At 35.5% G+C, this 24,884-nt stretch overlaps 1 protein-coding gene across 2 annotated transcripts in view; it reads right to left on the bottom strand.

The window, feature by feature from the left end:
- LOC150077411 (AP-2 complex subunit alpha-like) overlaps positions 1 to 24,884 on the bottom strand; it is a 588,904-nt gene that overhangs the window by 255,983 nt on the left and 308,037 nt on the right. For both annotated transcript variants that reach the window (XM_090386478.1, XM_090386479.1), the window contains exon 14: positions 19,350 to 19,424. In XM_090386478.1, coding sequence (XP_090242604.1) covers positions 19,350 to 19,424 — 75 coding nt within the window. The remainder of the gene's footprint in view (positions 1 to 19,349; positions 19,425 to 24,884) is intronic.

Genomic DNA, 24,884 nt, shown 5'->3' with positions numbered 1-24,884 from the left:
TTTACATGGGTATCATTCTTCTGAATTGACTTCTATAATTCTCACTCTCTCTTTCAAAGCAGTCTGAACACATGCCACAACCAGTCAACATCCTTTTACCGTTCAACTTCAAACTCACAGAACCAACTTTTCTTCTTCCTCATTTATTTATTCAACTTCTGTTTTCTGGAACAACCTTCCTTCATACGCATTTTCTGAAAATTACAATCTACAGAGGTTCAAGTCTAATGCCAAAAAATATCTTCTTCCAACTTCTCAACTTCCAACCCACGAATGATACTAAGTACTATAGATTCTTATACCTCTCGTGCTTGGGGTTTTAGTAAAAGAAAAAAAACTCCAAAAAAAAAAAAAAGATTTTTTTATCTATACTAAATATCTAGCAAAATTTACTTTTTTGAAAACTCAAAATTGAGTTTCACAATAATGAGGAGGGGGGGGATTCATAAATAATCAGACTCATAATAAATGTTATGAATTAATGAATTTATAAATTTATGAATGATGAATTTATAACCATTATGGTTATAAATTCATAAAAATAACTAAATAAAAATACAAATTAATATCCATAGTTAAGGACTCAAAATACAAATTTAGAAGGAAAAAATAAAAAAAACTTATGTATAAAATTTGCTGAATTCAACAATAAAAATATGTTTAAAATGTACTAACTGCTGTCCAAAATGTGCTAATATCTCCTCCTGCCACCTAAATAAGAATATTAATGACCACTAAGAGAAATTAAACAAAAGGGAAGGAAGTATTGGGAAACCAATAATTTCTTCTCATTTGTGTTATTTGATCATGGTATATCTGCTACTGTGAAAATAAAATAAAAAATAAGTACTTAAATATCGTTAACAACACCCTGTAATCTGGAAACAACTTAAATAAAGAAACTATAAATTTCACTGTAAATGGAAACTTTTTTGTAGGAAATTTGAGGAAATTAATTTCTAGCAAAATCTGTTTTTATCACTTGAATAAGTGCACCCAGGGTTGATTTGGGAATTTTTCACAGTAGCAGAGATCCTACAACCCAGTTATTATTACTTTGGTTTCCCCCAATCCCCTTGCAGGATCCCATGCTAGTAAGGTGCATAAGCAATGCACCTTACTTAAGCATTAGTTAAGGCACATGATGCAAGAAAGCAAGCTTATAGAGCACATATGGGCAACCCCCCCCCCCGGCCCTCTACTTCTTTTGATCCGATCCTAATCTATTTCAGCGAAGTTTGTCTGATTCATGGTGGGAGAAAACATGGTGTGTTCTACTAACTCACATTAAGCTGACGTCATATGATTTGCACAAAACACACTGTTTTCTCCCACAAAGGTCTCTTTCTCACTTTGACTAGCAGCGTGTGTGAACGTGTTACAACGTGTCAGTTCGGTGCCTGTGATAATGTTGTGTTCTGTTTGGTGCCTGCGGTGTAGAAGACTGTTTGACAGTTTTGAATATTGCTTATAAATTTGGGACAATGTCAGGGGTTATGTCAAAAAAAAGAAAAAGTAGATGCAGAGAATCGTCAATTTCAAGACAACTGGATGGAGGTTTATTATTTTATTCCGAATTTCCTGTATGTTTGCTGTGGAAGGAATCCGTATCTGTCGACAAAGAATACAACTTGAAGAGAGACTTTACTTTGAGACATGTGGATCACCAAAAAATTCACGGACAACTACGAAAAGATGAAATATAGAAGCTGAAGAACTTGGATACCCAGCAGCAATTGTTCAACAAGCAAAGAACAACACAACAGCATTGTCAAAGCCAGCTTTGTGGTAAGCAAAAAAAAAAAAAAAAAACGCTAAGCATTCTAAGTCATTTGGTGAAGGAGAATTTATCAAAGAATGTCTGCTGGATGTTGCAAGTATAATATGTCCTGAAAAGAAGACTTCGAGAATATTCGTTTGTCGAGACGTACTGTTATCTGATGGATAGAAATTATGGCTGATGATATCAAAAAAAGTTTAAAAGAGAAGACTGCTAGATTGAAAGCATTTTCAATTGCTTTGGATGACAGCACTGATGCCTCCGATACAGCACAACTAGAAATATTTTTTCGAGGAGCTGATGTGGATTTCAACATCACAGAAGAATTATTGGTGCTTCGGCCATTAAAAGGAACAACTAGCGGTGAAGATATATTTGAAACAATCAACACAGTCTTCGAGAGATTTGGGATTAAATGGAGTTCACTATCTGGCATATGCACCGATGGAGCCCCTGCAATGGTTGGTGCACGGAAGGGATTTATTGGAATAGTTCATGAAAGAGCAATAGAACTACAGATCCATCAGGAAAATTTAACAAATTTTCACTGCATTATCCATCAACAAAATCTGTGTGCAAAATCAATTAAATTCACAAATGTTATGTAAGTTGTAGTAGCCAGTGAAATTTGCAGTGATTAAGTGCATGTGACTTAATAGTCACGTGCATTTAATCACTGCAAATTTAAGGAGTATTTGGCAGACCTATTTTCAGATTATGAAGATGTCTTATTATTGTGAAGTGAGATGGTTGAGTAAAGGTAAAATGTTAAAACGATTTTATGATCTGAGAGAAGACATTGCAGATTTTATGGACATAAAAGGAAACACAATTAACCAATTTAATTTAACCTAAACGAACAGATACCTAAACGAACTGAATCTCAAATTGCAAAAACAAGGATAATTGGTTCATGAACTGCATGGACATGTCAAAGGTTTTTGTAATAAACTAAGATTGTTGGAAAGTCAGATAAGAGCTAAAAATTGTTATTTTCCTATTCTAGCAACTCATAAAAATATTCCTTATAATTGTTATGGAGAAGAACTGCACTAATAGAGCAATTTGATATAAAGTTTGCCGACTTCCAACACTCCATATTCGCTATATTTGCTCGTCCGATGGATGCCGATGTAAATAATGTGCCAGAAAACTTAGAACTTATTGAGCTTCAGGCAGGTGTAGTGCTAAAATCACAATTTAACAACATTGCTTTGATGGATTTTTATAAATTTTATTTGATGGAAGAAAAAAAATATACAAATTTACACACCTTTTTTCAAGAAAAATCATTTGTCTTTTCGGCAGCACATATATGTGTGAACAGTTTTTTTTCGAGGATGAAATACAATAAATCAAAAATTCGGACAAGAATAATGGACGAAAACCTCAAATTCTATGCGATTATCCTTAAGTAATATTAACAGTCTTGTAGTTCAAGTATAAGGCCAATCTTCACATTAAATTGTTATGTCATTCATAATATTATAAAATTTTTGTAGAGCTTTATACTAAAGCATAGGCACCTCAGTAGCCAGGTGGGCAGGAGCAGCAGTGCATAGCACACGCTTCTTGATTAGACCGGGGTTTGAGCCCGTGACCACCAAATACGGAAAGGTCAGGAAATGACCACTGCATATCCCCGGAGCAATATGGCCTTAGTTGCTAATGCTCCTAAAAACCAAATAATAATAATAACCAAAGCATTATATTATAAATAAATGAAATATGAAGTAGCAACTTGTTTTAATTCATTTAATATTAATTTGTTTTATTTCATAATTTGGTCCAGCCCTTGACTTGGAAACAGAATAATAATAAGGCCTCCGAACTAGGAAAGGTTGTCCATGCCTGTTATAGAGCATCAGCAAAAAAAAAAACCTTCCCATTTCACCCATCCGGTTACTCCAAATGTTTGTCTAGTTCAGCCTTAAATTTATATAAGCTATCAACTTCCACAACAACAGATGGAAGTCTGTTCCAGCAATCAACTACCCACTGGCTAAAGGCAAACTTCCACACATCTATTCTACAACTGTCTTTCAACTTGAATCTATGCCCCCTCTGGTTCTTAATTTCCACAAGTGGAAGTATCCCATCAGCACTGAGCCTACTCAAACCAAACCTGCTCGAACCATTGAGGTGTATAAAGCCTTGAATGGTTTGAGCATGCTCAATGCTGATGGGATTCTTCCTTTTGCTCTTGCTCAGAATAATCGCCTGAGAGGGCATAAATTCAAATTGATTGTTGTTGTGGGGGTTTTATGGTGCATATGCTAGAACTTAGAACTTAGAAAGTGCAAAAGCTGAAATAAAGAATAAAAGTTAAATTTATAATAATTCTAGTAGACTTTCATCAATTTCATTTTTAATTCTGCTTTGATTGATGAAATTAATTCCTGTCACCAATTAATGTGCAAATAGAAGGATGATATTCGTGATTTAATTTTATTGAATTTGTCAAAATAAACACCACAAATCCCAATATAGACATTTACAAAACTATAACTGGCAACCTATTTTTTTTTTTAAGTGATGACATAATTCTCTAAATATTTTTGAGCCATTTTCCAATGTTAGTAGATAGAAGTCATTTTCAATGCTCAAACAACTATTTACACAATAGCTTTTCACAAGAACATTTAAGATGTTTGTCAATTTTATTTATTGAACTGATATAGTGCAGTCACTTGATTTTGAAATATTACTGATGATTTTGGCAAGTTATAGGATAGATGGGTAAGCATTTAAATATCTTTTCCATTTTATTCTATATTTTTATAGTTCTATCTAAATCCAAAGACAGTTATTTTTAATTATAAATTACACACACACATACAATCTCTACTCTGCATAAATTTGACAGAATGTAGAAAGTCATTTGTGAAAAGGTGGGGGGGGGGGGAGAGAAACTAAGATGATTTTTTTTTTTTTTTTTTTTTTGTAATTTGGTAATTTGTTTAAAAATACAAAATGATACAGTGAAATGGGATCTGGCTAAATAAAACCTGTACCCATACATTAATACTCAGAAAATTTGTTCTGGGAATCTGTGCATCAATGCATTATTTATTTGCAACTTCATTTGCAAATAAATGTAGTGATACTTTTATAGTACCATATGCTACATACTCAGTATGGGTCTCAATAAAGTCCAATGCTAAAGTGCTTGTAAATTTTCATTTAACAATTCATCCTTAAAAAAGTTAGATAAAAGGATATAAACTTTGCTTTTATCAAGCACTCAAGGAATGGTGTTTAAAAGGAACTGTTTAAAAGCAATGTAGCAGAAAGACTTTTGTCTTTATTTCTGATGCAATTATCTCTCTGACATTAGCAAGAATAGACTATCAAAGTTAGAAATCAGAAGGCAATCAGAATTTACTTACACAATTATACAAACAATTCTTAAAGAAAAGGCTAGAATCACACAGGAAATTAAGTCAATCAATACTCAAAATAAAAAGTGGAAGATTCGTGGCTGAGATCAATAGACTTTTTGAATTTAAGACCAAATGAAATGACTATAAACATTATTCCATTCACTTAAGATGCTATGTCTTTTTGATACAGTATGAAGCATGAAGAGAGATCAAAGATGAAAATTTCAGCGGAAGTAAGGAATGGTTTGTGCATCTCATAGCTAGGTGTGGCTTCGCATAGCATCAGAGTGCAAGGTGAAACTATTACTGCTGATGAATAGACAGCTGAAAAATTTCCAAGGAACTAGTAAAAACCATCGAAGAAGGAAACTATCATGTTCTGGGTAAATCTTCAATATCACAATACTATTATTTTATTTATTATTTATTTATTTTTTTGAAGAAAATGCCTTCAACAACTGGTATCAGCCCATAAGAAAAATCAACAGAATCAAAGGAGGCCTTCTAGGTCAGAAAAACTTTCTTTAAATATCTTCACAAACTAAAATATACAGAATAAAGGTAAAAATAAAAATGTATATTTACACAGAAAAACGGATAAAAATGCTTGAATTAAAATAAAAACAGGATAAAAGCAGGTTTCAAAATCCCTGGATGATCTGTTGACCATAAAATAGTGTAATATTACAAACAATAAATAGATTAATGAAGCAGTACACCAATACAGTATGGGAAAATCATGTAACCAGTTGCTAGCTATACAATGTCTTATTACTCCATCTACTAACCATTTGGATAATGACTTGCTCACAAATGGAGGTGATGCTAAGGCCTAACCTACATTAAAGCAAGTGGAGGTGGTAGTGACATCAAGTGTTTCCAATCAACAGCAGTGATACAGCTAGTGGATATGCAAACTTCATTGGGATTAAATGCATGTTGTGTACTCCAAAAATGTTCAGCCAACAGGTATTCTGAACTTCCCCTTCTTGAATAGAATTTAAGTGCTCATATGCAGTGCTGCACTCTTCATAGTTTGATTGTTGTTTGGTTTTAGGAGCACAGGCAACTAAGGCCATGTTGCTTCAAGTATATTGCACGTGTTCTGAGGTCGATTTTCTGTTGGCTGGACAAAAACCAGAGTTACCAGGAGAAGAAACCAGGCTACCCTCACCTGAGACTGACTAACTCAGCTACATTGTGAAAAAGACCCATAAAAATTCCTCCAATCATTGATGGGATTCAAACAGGTCTTTTCCACTCAGTGTGGGGAGGACGCTGATCCTATCAACTCCTACCCATGAGGGCTTCACACAGTTTGACCCAAGTAATATTGATGCTGCAAGTTGTCTATACAATAGACCATCCTGCTCTGTATGAATAAAGGCAAAAGTCATTCTACCTAAGAGACCACCGATTGGAAATTACAAGCCAAAGTTAGATACACCCACAACTCAAAACTTTGTTCAATGATACAGTAAAAGTGTGATATGTTGAAAACAAGTGGGGAGGGGGGACAACCTGTTCAGGAATGTCTTATGATTAGGAAAACCACATTTGTGGAGATCTTGCTTTATGTGAACGATCTTCCGTTGTGTGGATGTGGTTGTACCGCCAGAGCCAGAACCTGGGGTCGGTTGAGCGAGGCACAAGCCCCAAGGGCAGCATTTTAAGGGTGCATCCAACCAGTTATATATTTTAAAATTGCTTCATTTCTGATTTAATTACAGTTGGACCTGTGTTTAAGGATCTTCTTTATAGTGAATTTTTTGAATTTCTTTTGGTAATTACATTTAAGTTTCTGTAGAATGAAAATTCCCATATAACGAACAGTTACGAGAGACTTAACTTTGTATGCTTTATTTCCACCTCTGGCCTTTAGGCAATTTAAACAATTAGAAAGTCCAAATTAAAGGTTAAAATGGTTACCGTTCCATAATGCAAGTGGAACGTATGATGTATGCAGCCACCTCCCACATACCAAGAAATCATCCAAGTCAACTGCTTTCTATAGCCAGTCAAAAGATTAAGGCGTATTCCCGACACAGATAATAGCTTCCGGTCAACTCGTGTTCTTTGTCCAAAATAAAAATAAAAATTTTATTAAAAGAAATACAGTGGATTCCGGTTATTCAAGCCACCGGTTAATCAGGGCAGCCGTTTATTTGGGACAAATCTTAAAGAACAGAACCCAATCAAGAAAACAGCCAGGGTTTACTCCGTTTAATTGGTGCAGAAGACTGCAGTACCCGAGATTACCCTACGATTGTCTGGATTGTCCGACGGAGCCCCCACGGGATTCAGTCGGATTTCTGGAGGTCATAACCATAAAACAACAAAAACAATTAGCAGTCCCCTGTTTATGGGGCGATTCTGTTAGTGCAATCTATTATAAATGGATAGTAAACTAGACCTTATTGCATTTGCAGTAATACTGATAGCTGGAATTCTGTGGGTTTTCACGTTATGGTGAAATGTGTTTCCCCTTCCACGAAATCTTCAATCATATAAAAAACAAATTTTCAGAATCTTCTCTTCATTCCTATTTTTTAAGCTTCGTAACTTGTTACTCTGTTCTCACTTGCGAGTATCATGTTACTTGTAATCTGTGTGCATGCCGTTAGTGGACAGAAATATCAACTAGTCAGCATAGTTTATATAGTACAGTATGTATTAATTAAGCTATGCACATAAGCGTAAATATATTTTTATTTTGCTAACCTTTGGAAAATATTCTTCAAATTTTCACGTAGCATTTAACTTTTTAATTGGTAAGGTGTGAAATCAGCATGCCTAACTGTTATTTATAGGAAACCACTGTGCAGTGATATAACATTTGTTCAATGATAATTGTACAATTTACACTTTTCCACAATTAATACATATTTAAACAAGATTTCCACTGCTTGTACTTTGTCACATGGCTCCTGGTTTCATTGCAGTACACAAAGCCAGAACAGAGTATTGTCTAATAGTAAGGTGTAAGATAAAGTGTAAATTTGTGCTTGATATATCTTTACTTTTATAGCCTGTGGATAATATTCCTCCACAATTCAATAAAATTCAATTCACAATGACCAGCGCTTATTACATATTGTATAGTGAACTGTTATTTACTATGGTGATTCCATCGTAATGTGATTTGATTGTACAGAAAATCAATCGTAAAGTGGGGGTCCATTGTATTTTTTTTAACTATTTATGTGAAACTTGGCATAATTGGGGCAGCCACTTAATCGGGCCAAAATGCACTAGTCCCGATGTGTCCCAAATAACCGGAATCGGCTGTACTACATTATCTTTGTACGTGCTACTTATGATTCAGGAAATTGTGATTTTGTGAGAGTGAAAAAAATAAATAAATTCGATATAAATTCAGGAATCACTTACGAAAAAAAATATCAGGGAGGAACAGTGTTTTATAAATTTCGAAAATAACAGAGAAATCCAATTACAAACTTCTATAAAGTATGGCCTGTTTTGCGACGTAACACCTCTGAGCTTTTTGGTTTGTCCTCCAGTGGTTAACACTGGAGGACAAACAATTTTTCAAATATCTGTTGATATTTCAAGATATTTGAAAAATCAGGATATAAAATCTGTAACCCCTTTACAACTTCTCCAATTTGGTCATGGGTATTGTCTAATAGAATCTTATCTAAATATAGAAATAGCGCTATGAATTTTTCTTACCCTGCCTGTAACAGTAGCTTCTTGTGAAAGGTCCTTCAAAGCGAGAAAAATGCAATTAAAATAATACACCTTCATTGCATATTTTTAGTTTATGTTATAATGTTAAAAGTACTATATTTTGTAATATTTTGTTTCTACGATTTTATACTAGATATATAAACAAATTATCTTGTTTTCTAATTTTTGTAGTTATATGTACTTTCTTTGTAGTTTATATGGAATTAAATTCTCTGTAGATATAAATGAATATTTGTAAGTTCCTTTTTATTTGATATTTTTGTTTTGTTATATTCATTGTATTATTTAAATTATTTTATTAATAAATATATGCAAATCTTAGATTGTTGCAATAGTAATTTTTATAAATTACTAAAGATTGCAGAGGTGTAGCAATGGGGGAATTCCCTCCCCCCAGGCACCAAACCTAAATTATCTATCACAATCAGGGGTGCCAGGAAGACATGTTGCCCCCAGGTGTTGACAACCCTAGATACGCTATTTAAAAATTGACTACCTGCATATAACGGGGGCATACTTATAACACTTTCGCCCCAGGCATAGGATTGCCTAGTTCCCGCAATGTGTACTGCAACGGAACCAGGAGCCATGTGACAAAGTACAAGCAGAGGAAATCTTGTTTAAATATGCATTAGCTGTGGAAAAGTGTAAATTGTACAATTATCATTGAACAAATGTTATATCACTGCACAGTGGTTTACTATAAATAAAAGTTAGGCATGCTGATTTCACACTGAAACCAACATACCTAACTAGGAAGGGGGAGAGAATTTAGCTCCCTTTCCAGTGTGAAAGGAATGCTGGTTTAAACCCATAGCCAGCTCTAATGTAAAAAATATCATACCAGAACCATGGGGATAAGGGCAGAGAGGGCAAAGCTGAACTCTGTTTAAGCATTACTAAATCTGCCATTAAAGAACTGATGGGTAACTCCATGCCAGTGCCCTTAATTTGGTAAAACATATGATTCAGAATAGCAGATAGAATAATAGGACAATGTGTAAGTAGCAACTGGTTTCATGATTTTCCCATACTGTCTCAGTACCACTTCAATCATATTTATTGTAACTTTGCTCTAAATTTTGATTGACAAAGACTTCCAAGGTCTGTCATATTTTATTCCTGCTTTTATCTTTACTCAGGTAGTTTATCTTTATTTTACCACTGTAAAATTTAGTTGGTTGGTGTATTAGCTGGGTGATCAAGTGGGAGAGTCAAGTAGCACACTCATTTATTTAGCAGTGAAGGTTGCCTGACTACTAAATATGGTTAATTATTGTATTTATTGTCGATATTGTTGAACAATGACAATGTACAACAAAGGGTAAATCATTCTGCTAAGTTGGTGTTGCAGAATTTGTTTTTCTACTCTGCTGACGACATTGTACTGATATCAAATTATACTTCATATTAACAATGTGAAAGGCCAGATTAATCTTTATATTCAATTGATAATAGCAAGCAGCAGTTAAAACATGGTGTAATCATTTCCTAACAACCATTCTGGTAAAGTAATTGAGAAATTGTTAGCACTTTCTGATTCAAAATTGGAATGAACTGAAGATGTTTTTTGGCATTATCATGGGACTAAATGTATAAGCTAATATAAAGGAATACAGGGCTGAAGAATGGACTGGCAGAATTTTGTTTTTGAAGAATGTATTTAGCAGGAAAGGATTTCTGCAGATATATTGGATGCTGCATCTCAGCTCACCAGAAAAATAGAAAACAAAAAGAATTCAAAGGAATTCTGAAGTAAAAAATATTTTTGGAGATTTCAATGAAAAGTTTAATGAATATTTTGTTCTTGAGAGAATCTTTTTGTTATTACACGAAACTTGGTTTTCATGGTAGAATTTCATTTAAATATTATAGCCCTCAAAAGCCAACAAAATACAACCATTTTGTTGTGTATACAACCAAAATACACCTTTGTAAGTTATTTTAGCTGACTGCAAACTACCAATGTCAGGATTATGTTGCACAGTAAACCCCCGCTATTTGCGGTATCTGTATAAATTTTATATTAAATCAGCGACCGCGGTTTCGCGGTCGCTGATTTAATATAAAATGAAACCTAAAAAATGTGAATTTTAAAGTGCCGTGAACATTTTACCCCTTAAAAAAACATGGGCATGGCTAAAATTATCTTTCCCAGTCAAAACAGTGCTCAGTGGGTGGGGGGGGGAGCGGAGTGACAAAATCGCGAGCGTGGATGTTTCTCACTAATCCTTGTTCAGTATGTGTTATGCGCTTGTCATGGAAGGTTTCATCGTTTGCTTTTAATTTATATGCTTACAAAAGTGATAAATCTACCGTTTTGCAGCGTAAAACAGACTTTTTCGAGCGTGTTAATGGAAGAAAGTGACTTTATTGTGGACAAGTTCTTTCTAACCCATACAAAAATATGGCTACGAATAACAAGGGAAATGTGAAAATATCAAAGAAGGTGATGACATTAGCAAATAAAATTGAGTTATTAGATAAAATTTCTAATGGTGAAAGTGTCTCCTCAGTGGCAAAACATTATAAAATCAATGAGTCAACGGTACGATCAATCAAGAAATCAAAAGAAAAAATCCGCAGTAGTGTCCGTGAAAATGCGCTAATTGCTTCAAAAATTTGCTCTGTAACTGGTGATGTTAAATTAGAAAAAATGGTAAAGCTTTAAATCTGTGGATAGAAGACTAAACTCAAAATAAAATTCCGTTAAGTTCACTCATTATTCGTGAAAAGGCAAAACTCCTTTATCAACACTTTAGCAAAACTGGTGATAGCACTGGCAGGATAAGTTTTTTAGCTAGCAAAGGCGCTGGTTTGAAAGATTTGCTTGAAATTTCTAATAAATATTACATTTAATGTTAAATTGTTTCTTACTTTCATTTCGATGCCATATGCTTGCATTTCACTATGTACTATCTATGTACATAGTCACATAGATAGTACATAGAAGTTTAACCTTGACAAATGCAAAGTACTGCATATGGGTAGAAATAACCCCAGAGAAACGTACCAACTGTGTGGTACTACAGTTAAGGTGGTAAAAAATGACAAAGACCTGGGAGTAATTGTGCAGTCAGATATGAAGTTCTCTGAGCAATGCCGACAGGCTGCCAGGGCAGGTCATGGGGTTTTGTCAATGATATATAGGAATTTTGCTAGCAGGGAAAAGGAGGTGATTATCCCTCTGTATAAGGCAATGGTCAGGCCACGCCTTGAGTACTACGTACAGGTCTGAAGGCCTCATTTTAGAAAGGATACAGATTTACTTGAGCGTGTACAGAGAAGGGCAACAAGATTGGTGAGGGGAATGAAGGGATCCTCTTACCAAGAGAGGCTTAAGTTCTGCAAATTGCAGCGGCTGAAGACTAGGCATCTGCGAGGTGATCTGCCTTGAATGGGTTGAGCATGCTGAATTCTGATGGGATTCTTCCACTTGTTCAGATTACAAACCTAAGGGAACAAATTCAAATTGAGGAAAGACAGTTGTAGAATAGATGTGCGGAAATTTGCCTTTAGCCAGCGGGTGGTTAATTGCTAGAACAAACTTCCATCTGTCGTTGTGGAAGTTGATAGGTTGAATAAATTTAAGGAGGAACTGGACAGGCATTTGGAGGGAATGGTGTGATTTTTTTGGCTGATGCTGCATAAGTTCATACATTTACTTTCTTGCATCACATGCCAATACTACTACTACTACTACCACCACCACCACACCGGGCATTCTTTAGTAACTTTTGTACTAATGTTTTTCGACTGAAGAAAGCCAACATATGCCTGAAAGGTAAGTGCTATTTTAGCTGTTTATTTTATCTGTCTTTACTCAGAAAAAAAGCTGAACTTATTAACATAATCAATTTAAGTTTTAAGAAGTGTAAAAATGGCTGAAGAGTGTGTAAGAACTTTGAGAAACTGTAGAATAAAGAAATGCTAATGAAACATGAGATCAAATAGACCAAACCACTCTACGACTACAAAGATGGACAGAAAACATTGAAGAAAGAGAAGCAAGACTGGAAATGAGAAGACAGGCGACACACAGTAGGACTAATCAAACAGAAGTACCGGATGCGAATGATCAACAAGCTGTAATTAATGTGGAAGAGCATGACATAGGAAATGTGTTACAAGTGTGTGCAATGCAAGATATTGAGGACATGAGTCAAACACATTGAATAAATAGACTGAATGCTATCATGATGGAAAGGTTTCACTTGATCCACTGTCTGAGACACCTATTCCATTACAAGAGCTGCTTACAGGGGATATATGTGAAGCAAATAACTACAGAGAACATATACGAATATACGAGAGCACAACTCAGCAATGCCGTTCACATCAATGGGAGCAGAGATTAAATCACTGCCTGGAAATGGTCCATACTGTTTTAGAATACAAGGCCAGATTTACCATTTGGTCTCAGCTCTATATTCAAACAAAGCAAATAAGCCAGGATATGGACAACTTATATTTTTGATTCTGCTGAAGCAACAACAAAACAGCTTGAAAAACAATCATCCCAAGGGTGTGTGGCCGAAATAATGCAACAATTGGATGAGATGCTGCGACAAGTTAACCCATTTGCTGAGTCTTATGAACAAATGCATCAAATAACTCAAGCCAATTCAACAATGAATGTGTGCATGGTATTTATAGAAGGCCCAGACAATAAGAGACAATATAATACACCTACATCCAAAACTGAGGTTGCTGCAATATTTGTTGGAGAATATGGGGAACCACCTGCAAATAGAAACATATGCATATATCCCACAGGTGACTGCTATAGAATTATATCACCACAATACAAGACTGGAGACCCTATGGTGTATCTGCAGAAGAGAGAAGAACCGCAAAACAGTAACAGAGTTACAATTCTTTGCTTATAGACTTTAGTTGAGACCTGGTTTTAGCCTAATTCATGGCAGTGGGAAATTATTTCAGCAATACATTGTAGATGCCTATGTGAAGACTGAAGGATCTAGATTAAACTATTTACACCATAATCAGAAAGATCTATGAGTGGAAATGTACCATGGACTACTTACTGGATACAGAAGAAGCAAGAGCTCAGAACCAAAACTTGAGAGCAGGGAAGATAATTCTGCCTTTGACTTTTGAAGGCAGTGCAAGGTACATGCAACAAAACTATCAAGATGCTATGACAATTGTACAGAAGTTTGGGAGACCAGATCTATTCGTTACATTTATTTGCAATCCTGCCTGGCCTGAGATTGTGAATGCAATGGAAGGGAAGCAAAGACCCAAAACCAGACCAGACGTAACTGTGCAAGTGTTCAAAATAAAACTTGCAGAACTGCTTGACGACATTCTCAAATGGAATCTTTTTGGTACTGTGATAGCCTTCATCTACGTGACAGAGTTCCAGAAACGTGGACTACCACATGCACCCATACTCCTCACTCTGTCTACAGAGTGTAAAATATGCACGAAGGATGACATTGACAGAGTCGCAAGTGCATAGCTACCATGCTTAAAAACAAATCCAAGGTTGTTTGAAATAGTCACAAAGTGCATGTTACATAGTCCCTGCAGTGCACTCAATGCACAATCTCCATGCATGAAAGAAGATATAGGGAGTAAGGCATTTCCGAAAGAGTTCAAAGATACAACAGAAGAGAATGTTAATGGCTATCCGATATATAAGAGAAGAGGGACCTGCTGTTAAAGTAGGAAAGTATGACGTGGACAATAGATGGATTGTCCACGTCACACCTTATAATCCATGGTTGTCGAAGAAATTCAATGCCCACATTAATGTGAAAGTGTGTGCCTCTGTGAAGAGTGTAAAGTACCTGTATAAATTCGTTTATAAAAGTCATGATGCAGCATCTGTACGATTATAGAGGGAAGGTACTGATGGTACACGTTAGAGCATCTGAAGCAATGTGGTGTTTGACTGAGTTTCCGATGTCGGAGAATTTTCATTCCATTATAAGATTGGCAGTGCACCTATCTGATCAATAGCAAGTGATCTTCCATGAGGGCAGAGAAGAGGCCTTGTAGTGTGAAATGTCTACAAAGACCATGCTTGAGGGCATGATTTGAATTAAACAGAACAGAACAGATGAGCAAGCAAGCTTATAATGGAATTTTCATTCCATTATAAGCTTGCTTGCTCATCTATTTGCGAAAAGTCAATGGACAACTCTGTGAAACATTTCAGCAAGCTTGCAGAGAACATGGACTTTTGAAAGGAGACAGGATACGGCACGACACACTTTCCAAGGCAATCGAGGCACGTACACCAAGTTATATATTGTTACTGTTTGCAATCACCACCAAGTTACATACTGTTACTTCATCCTCACTAACAGAAGATATATCGTGAATAATATTACTGTCCTGAACAAGGTAAATGTTGGAAGTGATCACAGAATGGTAAGATGCACACTTGATATAGAGGTAAGAAAAGAAAGGGAAAAAAAACTGACTTGAGTAAATAATACAAAGGTCTTTGAGATAACAGAAGAGGAGAAAAAGCAGTATGTACTGGAACTTAAGAACAAGTTTGAGCTTATGCAGACTGCTCAGGACCAAGACATCGATGAGGAATATTACAACTTTTTGAAAGTGATAAAGCCCAAGAAACCTATAGGGAAAAATAAATCCAAAGAAGAAAAAAAAAATCAGTCAAGAAACACTTGTCGTGATGAACTGAAGACGACAAATGAAGAGCAAGAAAAACAGACAGGGAGAGAATTGAGTAACTGAGTTAGGCAAAACCATTGGCACCCACCTCCAATAGCCAGGTGGGCAGGAGCAGCAGTGCGTAGCACATGCTTCTTGATTAGACGGGGGTTCGAGCCCGTGACCACCAAATACGGAAAGGTCAGGGAATGACCACCGCATATCCCCAGAGCAATATGGCTTTAGTTGCTAATGCTCCTAAAAACAAAATAACAAACAGCAAAGCCATTAGAAAGAGACACAGGGAAGACATAAGAAAATTTAATACAAGAAAAGTAGAACAAGCATTAAGGGAAAACAAAGGATTTAAATCAGCAGTCATGAGCAGTAATACACAAAGACAAATGAAACAAAGACAAATAGTGATGGTGTACTTATGTATAGCAGAGAAGGTATAATTCAAATAGCAGAAGACTACTATAAAGAGTTATACAAGGAGAGAGGGAATGATGCCAGCAGTGGGGAAGCTGGATTGCAAATTAGTAACACATACAACATAACCGATATCCTTCTGATGAGGTAGAACATGCGTTGCAGAAAATGAAGAATCAGAAAGCTCTGGGGGGAAGATGAAGTTACTTCAGAGTTGTTAAAATTGGGAGGAAGAGACATGACACAAAAACTGGCAAGACTCATCACAAAATACATTAGAAAAGGTGCGGCGCCTAAGGAGTTGAATAATGCAATCAGTTTTGCTGCATAAGAAAGGAGATAAATCAGAAATTGTAAATTATAGACCAATTAGCTTGTTATCCCAGATTTACAAGTTGTTTACAAGGGTCATTACTAAAAGATTAGAAAGAATGCGTGATGAGAATCAAATGAAAGAGCAAGCTGGCTTTAGGGCAGGATTTTCAACTATGGATCACCTTCATGTAATATCACAGCTAATGGGGAAAGCAAATGAATATAAAACACCATTATGCCTGGCATTTGTGGATTATGAAAAGGCATTTGACTCCATAAAGCATAAGGCAATGTTTCAGCTTACGCATATATGGGGCATAGATACCCCATATATTATGATTTTGAAGAAAATATATGAGAATGCTACCTCCTTTATTAGACTAGACAAAAACTAATAAATTTAAAATTGAGAAAGGAGTTCAACAAGGAGACGCAATATCTCCAAAGTTGTTTACTGCTGCTCTTGAGGAAGCTTTCAGAAGATTAGACTGGTTGCAGAAAGGAGTCAATGTGAATGGAGAGTACCTAAACCATTTACGATTTGCAGATGACATTGTGGTCATAAGCCACGATTCCAAAGAATTAGTGGAAAATCTTAATCAGTTAGGCAGAGTTAGTAAGGATTTTGGACTAAAGATGAATATGGCTAAAACAAAAGTAATGATGAACAAGTATGCCACAGAAAGGGATATAATGATTGAAGGAGCAGTAACTGAAAAGGTGGAGTCATATACTTATCTGGGACAGGTCATTAGCTGTAATAATGATAAATGGATGGAAGTCAAGAAAAGAATAAATTTTGGATGGATAGCATTCAGAAAATATAGTCACATACTGAAGAGCAATATCCAAATTTATCTGAAACGTAAAATAATGAACCAATGTATATTCCCCATCATGACTTATGGAAGTCAAACTTGGGCACTCACCAAAAGAATGGAAGAAAAACTGTGAACTACACAGCAAAAAATGGAACAAAATTATATATTATGAATCAGCCTGTTAGATAAGAACAGAAACACATGGATTAGGCAGCAAACTCAAATAAAGGACATTCTTATCAAACTAAAGAACTAAAATGGTCTTGGGCAGGACACATAGCTTGAAGACATGATGACAGATGGACTAAGAAAATAACAGAATGGTACCCAAGAGGAGCTAAGAGAAAACTTGGAAGACAACGGAGATGGACAGATGAAATTCATGAGTTTGTGGGTAGTAAATGGATGGCCATTGCACAAAACAGACAGAACTGGAAAGTTGCTGGAGAGGCCTTCATCCTGCAGTGGATTAAAAATGGCTGATGTTGATGATGACTGTTTGCAACGATATGTGGATTTGGAGCACCAGAACTATGGGAAAGACATAAGCAGGGCTGGAGTGAAGATTTCATAAGATGTTATTCTGAAGAAAATGGACCTCTCTATGCTCTTGCAGAAATAAAAAAAAATATTGAAAAATTATGGTCTGAGCCTTTGAAAACTGCATCTACTAGCTGTTGAAATGATGACAGCAACTCTGCATTTGCAACCATTTGAAGTTTTGGAAAAACAAGCCAAAGTGATCACAAATACAGAAAAATTAAACAACAAACAAAAAATTGCATTTGACATTATTCTTGATGCCATATACAATAAGTCAAACACTAATCATAACTGTTTTTTTTTTTAAGATGGTCCGGCTGGAACTGGAAAACACATTTCTTTACTCAACTATACTACACACCATACAAGGCAAAGGAGATTGTGTTACTCCTGTTGCATCTACAGGTATTACAGCAAATTTGTTAGCAGGAAGCAGGACTGTTCACTCTACATTCAAGATACCTCTACTTCTGAATGCAACTTCAACCCATCACAACTAATAAAAGAAACCATCACCAAAGTCCATAATAATACTAATAACCCAAGCAAAATTAATAACCACGTGAATAAGAATAAGATACGCAAACCCCTTATCGCCCTCCCATACCATCAACAATATGCTAGACGACTTCAATAGATTTTTAAAAATACAGAAATCAAATTAATATTTACATCTTATAACAAATTAAGTTCTAAATTCAATTCAATTCATACAAGACAACATACGAGTATGGGACACAAGACCATAATAACATTATATATTTGATTAGATGCCAATCAGACTGTCAAGCATGTTACATAGGCAACAGCAAAATTCGGGACATCAAATTTCTAACACGGGTACATACTATCACTTTAATAGCTTCAAATCTAATTTAGCAAGTACAGAACTAACACAACATGTTAAATCTTATAATCATAACCCACTCATCGATTCAGCGATCACAATAGTTAAACTAAATTCGAGTTATAAAATCCTTCAAAACAAAGCCCTCGTCATTGAGTGGTTTAAGTGCCACATATCACTTAACATATTAAACAAAGATTCCCGCCAACTTCTCCCCTATTTGGAATTTAGCGCGTATTAAGTTTCCACGTGCACTGAAATGCATTTCGGGAACTCAACCTGTATATAACACACTCGCACGCTCTCCCCCCCACCATAGCTAACTGAAGACGACTTCGAAAATCGCTCGTGCACAGCTATTAGCTTTTATCTCACTTCATTTAATTTATATTAATTAGACAACCATGGAATGGAAGGTGCACTTTCCTTTCTTAGAAAAATTTTTAAAGCCCATAACTTTAAATTTATAATCCCCGTAAGTTATTAGAATCACATAACCACTATGTATGTGGTAAAACTTTCAACCAACTAAGCGGATTACTATGAGGTGAGTGCTAAAAGATTAAGCTAAGCTATATCTATGATTTAGTCATTACATCACAGCACATAAGGACTCCTTAAAATATCAATCAATGGACTCATTAAGTGTTGTATCTGAGAAGAATGAAAATTTTAACTGTTTATAATGAAATTTATGAATAAATAAATAAAATGTGTTGAAATTTAATTAATAACCTTTAAGATATGATGCTGATGGCATATGTTAAACTGAGTACAACTAGTATACATTAATAAAGTACAAAGAACTTTTAGCATTACAAAAAAAAGTTTACTGAGGTGGTATTTAAAATCAAACATAATGGTACCTCAAAGACAGTCTTAGATGCATATCCTTGAACATCTTCTCTGTTTATTACTATTTGTATTACTCTATACCATACCTGAAACAGAAAATTAAAAGACAACTTTAAAGTATTTAAGTAAACTTGTACAAGTTCCAGTTTTAATATCAGCAAAGACACAAAAACTCATTGTGAAAAGTTGGACTTCCTTTTATGTTTTTTGGCCAGCAGGATTTTAACTGTCTAGTTCTTAAGGATTTTGCCTGCAATGGTTTTAACTTGCAGTAAAATAAACCTTGCCTCGATCACAAGCTTCCTTGGTATTAAATTACTCTTACACAAATGGCATAACCGAAAAGTTGGCCTGCCATTCATTTAAAGGATGAAGTTCTGCTATGATAACCTGTTTTAGGATTTAATGGTCCCTTACTGGCTATCGAGTGGTCTATATACAATTCCATGGAAAATGGTGGTAATAATGTTTTTCAATTGAGATACCTTTGTCAACTTGCATAAAAAAAAATCTCTTAATTACCACTATTTTTGACAAAGTCCTGCTTCTCATAATTTTGAAAAGGCTAAAATAACATTTTGTTTGTAAATTTTTCAAATTCAAAATAAAACTGATAGTAACTCTTGCAAAGCCAAAAACACTGGTATTTGCAATAGTGACAAGTCAAACTGACTCTACTGATCATGTCTATAAATGCTTATATTTCAGAAGTTTTACTAAACTGAGTTTTGTCCAGGTCAATATGACTGTATTTGAATACTTCTTTGCACATTCAAATATGAATTCAAATCTAACAAGATTGGACAAAACTCTGGTGTATTTATTGTCAAGATGAGATGGGAATATTTGAGACAACACTGCATTCTAGACTATATACAAAACTTATTAAAAATCTGGAATAATATATAATTTATAAAATACTTACATATGAAGCTACTTTGTCTGTTTTGAAGGGCAAAAATAAACAAAGTAAAATTTTACCTGTGAATTACATCTAAAAGAAAAAATATATATGCTACACTTGGAGCAAGAACACAGAAGTAGCCCAAGCTACAGGCAAGGTGCACTATTCTTGAAACAGCATATACTACACTAGTGATACCATTTTGATTTGTGATTTCAGATTTTTGTTTTCCTCCCAATCAAAAGTTTAAAATCTTAAAACTTAACTAAATGTTTAAACCTCTCTCTCGCCATACTTGATTGCCATGATATTAAAAGTCAATTCTGTGGGCTACCAATAACATCTCTTCTAAATCTACCCCATTCTGAGTTGCTATCCAGATCTAGTTCATTAAAAGCTGTTATAGCATATGAGACTACCTGATAAAGAATCTTAGTACATTCAAGAATCATAGATGTGCAAATCAAGTGTCAAATACTAAATAACCTAACATCCTTTGTGGTATTTAATTTTCCTTTGTTAATCAGCAGTAAGAAGCTGCTCTGACAAAAAACCTCCAGAAGGTAGCAAAATGCATTCCATTTTATATTTGAACTTAAGCCTATCTTGGTAACAGCAGCCCTTTGTTCCACTCACTAATCTCGTTGCTCTTCTCTGTATCCATTCTAGTAGCTCAACGCCTTTCCTAAAATGAGGCCTCCAGATCTGTAACACAGTACTCAAGGTGTGGCCTGACCACTGCCTTATACAAGGGGATATCACCTCCTTATCCCTGTTAGTAAAATTGTTGTTGTGTGGGTTTCATGGTGCATAAAGTACTTTGGCTATAATGCACCTCAAACTTCTTGTATATAATTGACAAAACCCCCATGACCTGCTCTGCCCCCCCCCCCCCCAAGGTCTTTTTCATTATCCACTATCTTGAGTGTAGTACCACACAGTTGGGTACATTTCTCTGGGATTACTGCTACCCATATGCAGTACTTTGCTGTTAAACTTCAGTTTCCACCTCTTTTTTTTTTTTTTTTTTTGATAAATATTATGAAAATTAACTCCCCCAAAAGTCAGTGGTTGGCAGCTCTGGACTTATCATTTTGGGTTGTAAGTACATCCCACTGTGAATACTGTATAATTTGGGTCTCAGTTCTTATGAATACCTCTGTGGTTAAGGCTTCTCCCCCCCCCAATAATTCAAATGCTCAAGTTGGAAAAAAATCAGAGTAACTTGGTATCTAGGCTGAAGGGAATTTATTTAAAACTTAAAATGACTTACAAAGCTGCTTTGCTTGCTTCTTTGGAAGCTGGAATAAAATAAATGAAGTTAAAGCTTTAACCGTAGGTTACATCTACGGTTGAAATATCTACTATTAGCATAGGCAGATGATGCAAGAAAGCAAGCTTATATAGCATCAGCCAAAAAAAAAAAAAAGGCCTTCTCATTTCACCCATCCACTTGCACCAAATGTTGTTCTGTATTGAATCTATTTAAGCTATCAACTTCTACAACGGCAGATGGAAGTTTGTTCCAGCAATCAACCGCCCACTTGCTAAATGCAAACTTCCGCACATTCATCCTACAACTGTCCTTCCTCAATATGAATTTATGCCCTCTCAGGTGATTATTCTGAATCCCAGCAGCAATGAGCATGCTCAAACCATTCAAGGCTTTATACACCTCAATCAGGTCACCTTGCAGGTGCCTAGTCTCCACACACTGTAATTTACAAAACTTAAGCCTTTCTTCGTAAGAATAACCCTTTGTTCCATTCAAAATGAGGCCTCCAGACCTGTATACAGTACTCAAAGTGTGGCCTGGCCATTGCCTTATACAAGGGATAATCACCTCTTTATTTTCATAGTTTCTATCACTCTCCTCTCCCTCATTTTTTCCCTCACTACACACACACACACACACACACACACACACACAGTACTCAAGGTGTGGTCTGACCATTGCCATATGCAAGGGGATAATCACCTCCTTATCCCTGCTAGTAAAATTCTTGTTGTTGTGGAGGTTTCATAAGCTACTTTGACTATAACGTGTGCCTCAAAATTCTTGTATATAATTGACAAGACCCCATGACGTGCTCTGCTCCCCCCAGATCTTTTCATTCTCCACTACCCTACCCTACATGGGAATGACCCCAGAGCAATATGGCCTTAGTTGCTAATGCTCCTAAAAACCAAATAACAAACAAACAACTATCCTGCATGTAGAACCATACATTTGGGTACATTTCTCTGGGGTTACTACTATCCATATGCAGTACTTTACATTTGTCAATGTTAAACTTCACAGTTGCCACCTCACCTTTTTTTTTTTATAAATATTATGAAAATTAACTTCCCCAAAAGTCAGTGGTTTGTGGCTGTGGACTTTCATTTTGGGCTGTAGCTACATACCAGACTGAATACTATATAATTTGGGTCTCAATTCTTATGAATAACTGATGTAGTGATTAAGGCCTTTTTTTTTTCGATAATTCAAGTACTCAAATTGGAAAATCAGAGTAACTTGCTATCAAGGCAGAATGTAATTTATTTAAAACTTAAAATGACTTATAAAGCTTAGTATATCAGAAGCTGCTTTGGAAGCTAGAATAAAATAAATTAAGTTAAAGCTTTAACTGTGGGTTACTTTCATAGTTTCTAACACTCTCCATATCCCTCGTTTTTCCCCCCTCACGTGACAGACAGACAGACAGACAGAGAGAGAGAGAGAGAGAGAGAGAGAGAGAAAATGAAAAAAAAAAAAAAAAGAGTTTTATGGCCAAAGGCTACTGACAGACAAAAGTACCCAAACCCAGAGGAGGGTTGATTTAAAATCAAACTTAATGGTGCCTCAAAGATAGTCTTGGCTGCATATTTTTGAACATCTGTGTTTATTACTATTTGGATTACAGAAAAAGTACCCAATGACCTAGAGGAGGGATGAGATTCATAGTGTTCATAGTGGTGTAAATCAGTCTATTCTGTGTTTTGTTAACAAGGTGTTTTGTGTTTACTTTCGTAAAAAACTAAAAAAATTTAATTTAATGAATTGTGATTCACCTGGAGGTTAAAAAACCTCAAAAATTTACGTGAGCTTGACAATTTTTATTAATATATTTAATTTTTTGGTCAGCAGTGTTTATATAATCGACTTAACCATAGTTTTAAGTAGTTCACATATTTTGAAATGGCAAATTACTGTAAGGAGATGACTGTTACCAAACTATGATTTCAAACAGAAGAGATTTTTTCCCTGTAAAAAGTAAACTTTAACAAAACTTTAAAAAACCTGAGCAATAGGCACATTGGGACTTTTTTGTCAAAATAGTTAAGATTGTCTTAGTTGTTGCAGAATGATCATAAAAAAGCTAAGATGGACATAATAAATTTAATTATAATGTAAAAGATGGTCACAAAATTAAAAAATGTACATATTTCCTTTTTGTTGATGTTCTTATTTTAATTAAAAAGCCATCATCACTAATTCGATAAATAATAAAACACTGTCACCACAAACAAATTGTTTATGCTTCATCTTCTTCCTTGTAGCCAGATAATGGACCCAGATCAACTTTTTTTGAGCTTCTAATACTATTAAAGAAGGCATGGCGAACCAGAGGGATGTATTTGAGAAGGTATAGCATCTCTTTTTATTTGTGAAGTCATGCAAACCTAAATTATAGCAGTACATATTATGCCTATAGTAGACCTCAGAAACAGTTAATTTTAGGAATGGCAGAGCTTTTTGTAAATCTGGATTTTTTTTTTAATGAAAGCCCCAAACACGAGAGGTATTAGAACCTACGGAGATGCCTCCGTAGCCAAGTGGTCAGGAGCGGGAGTGCAGTAGCACACGCTCTTTGAGTAGACTGGGGTTCAAGCCTCTGACTGCTGAATACGGTCAATCTGCCAACCCGCACTGGACCAGCGAGGCAGATTATGGTCCATTTCCCTCAGCATGAATTGTTGAGGAGGCTTCCATCCTGCAGTGGGTTGATAATGGCTGCACTTTACTTGTTTTTATTAGAACCAATAGTACTTAGTACCGTGCTTGGGTTGGAGGCTGAGAAGACGAAAGAAGATATTTGTTGTCATTAGGCTTGAACTTCTGTAGACCGTATTTTTCAGGAAATACGTATGAAAGAAGGTTGTTCCAGAAAACAGCAGATGAATGAATAAACAAGGTAGGTGAAAACTTGGTTCTGTAAGTTTGAAGTTGGACAGTAAATGGATGCTGGCTGGTGGCAGCACGTGTTCGGACTGTTTTGAAAGAGAGAGCGGGAATTATAGAAGCAAATTGAGAAGAAAAGTGCCCATGGAAGTATCTGTAGAAAAGGCATGCAGCAGAAACAGTACGTCTATGAGACAGAGTGGAGAGACTTTGTTAGAGAGGAGTCATTAATTAACCTAACTGTCCTCTTCTGAATGGAATCTAGAAGCCTGAAAGAGGTTTTGGGGGCACATCCCCAGATGTGGGAACAATATTCCAAGGTAGGACAGATTTGCGATTTGTACACAGAGATTTGTAAGAAAAGTAATGCCGAGAGCGAAAGAGAAAACCAAGTTTTTTTAGATGCAGAGGAAGCAATATTTGTAATGTGCTTGTGTCAAGAGAGATTAGAAGTCTGGGTAATCCCAAAAGAGATAT

This window comes from Mastigoproctus giganteus, chromosome 12 (assembly GCF_048544385.1).
Source record: "Mastigoproctus giganteus isolate SK-2022 chromosome 12, ASM4854438v1, whole genome shotgun sequence".
In the NCBI taxonomy this organism is placed as follows: Eukaryota; Metazoa; Arthropoda; class Arachnida; order Uropygi; family Thelyphonidae; genus Mastigoproctus; species Mastigoproctus giganteus.
The sequence above is the reverse complement of the archived record's forward strand: the minus strand, read 5'-3'. Positions and strand labels throughout refer to the sequence as shown.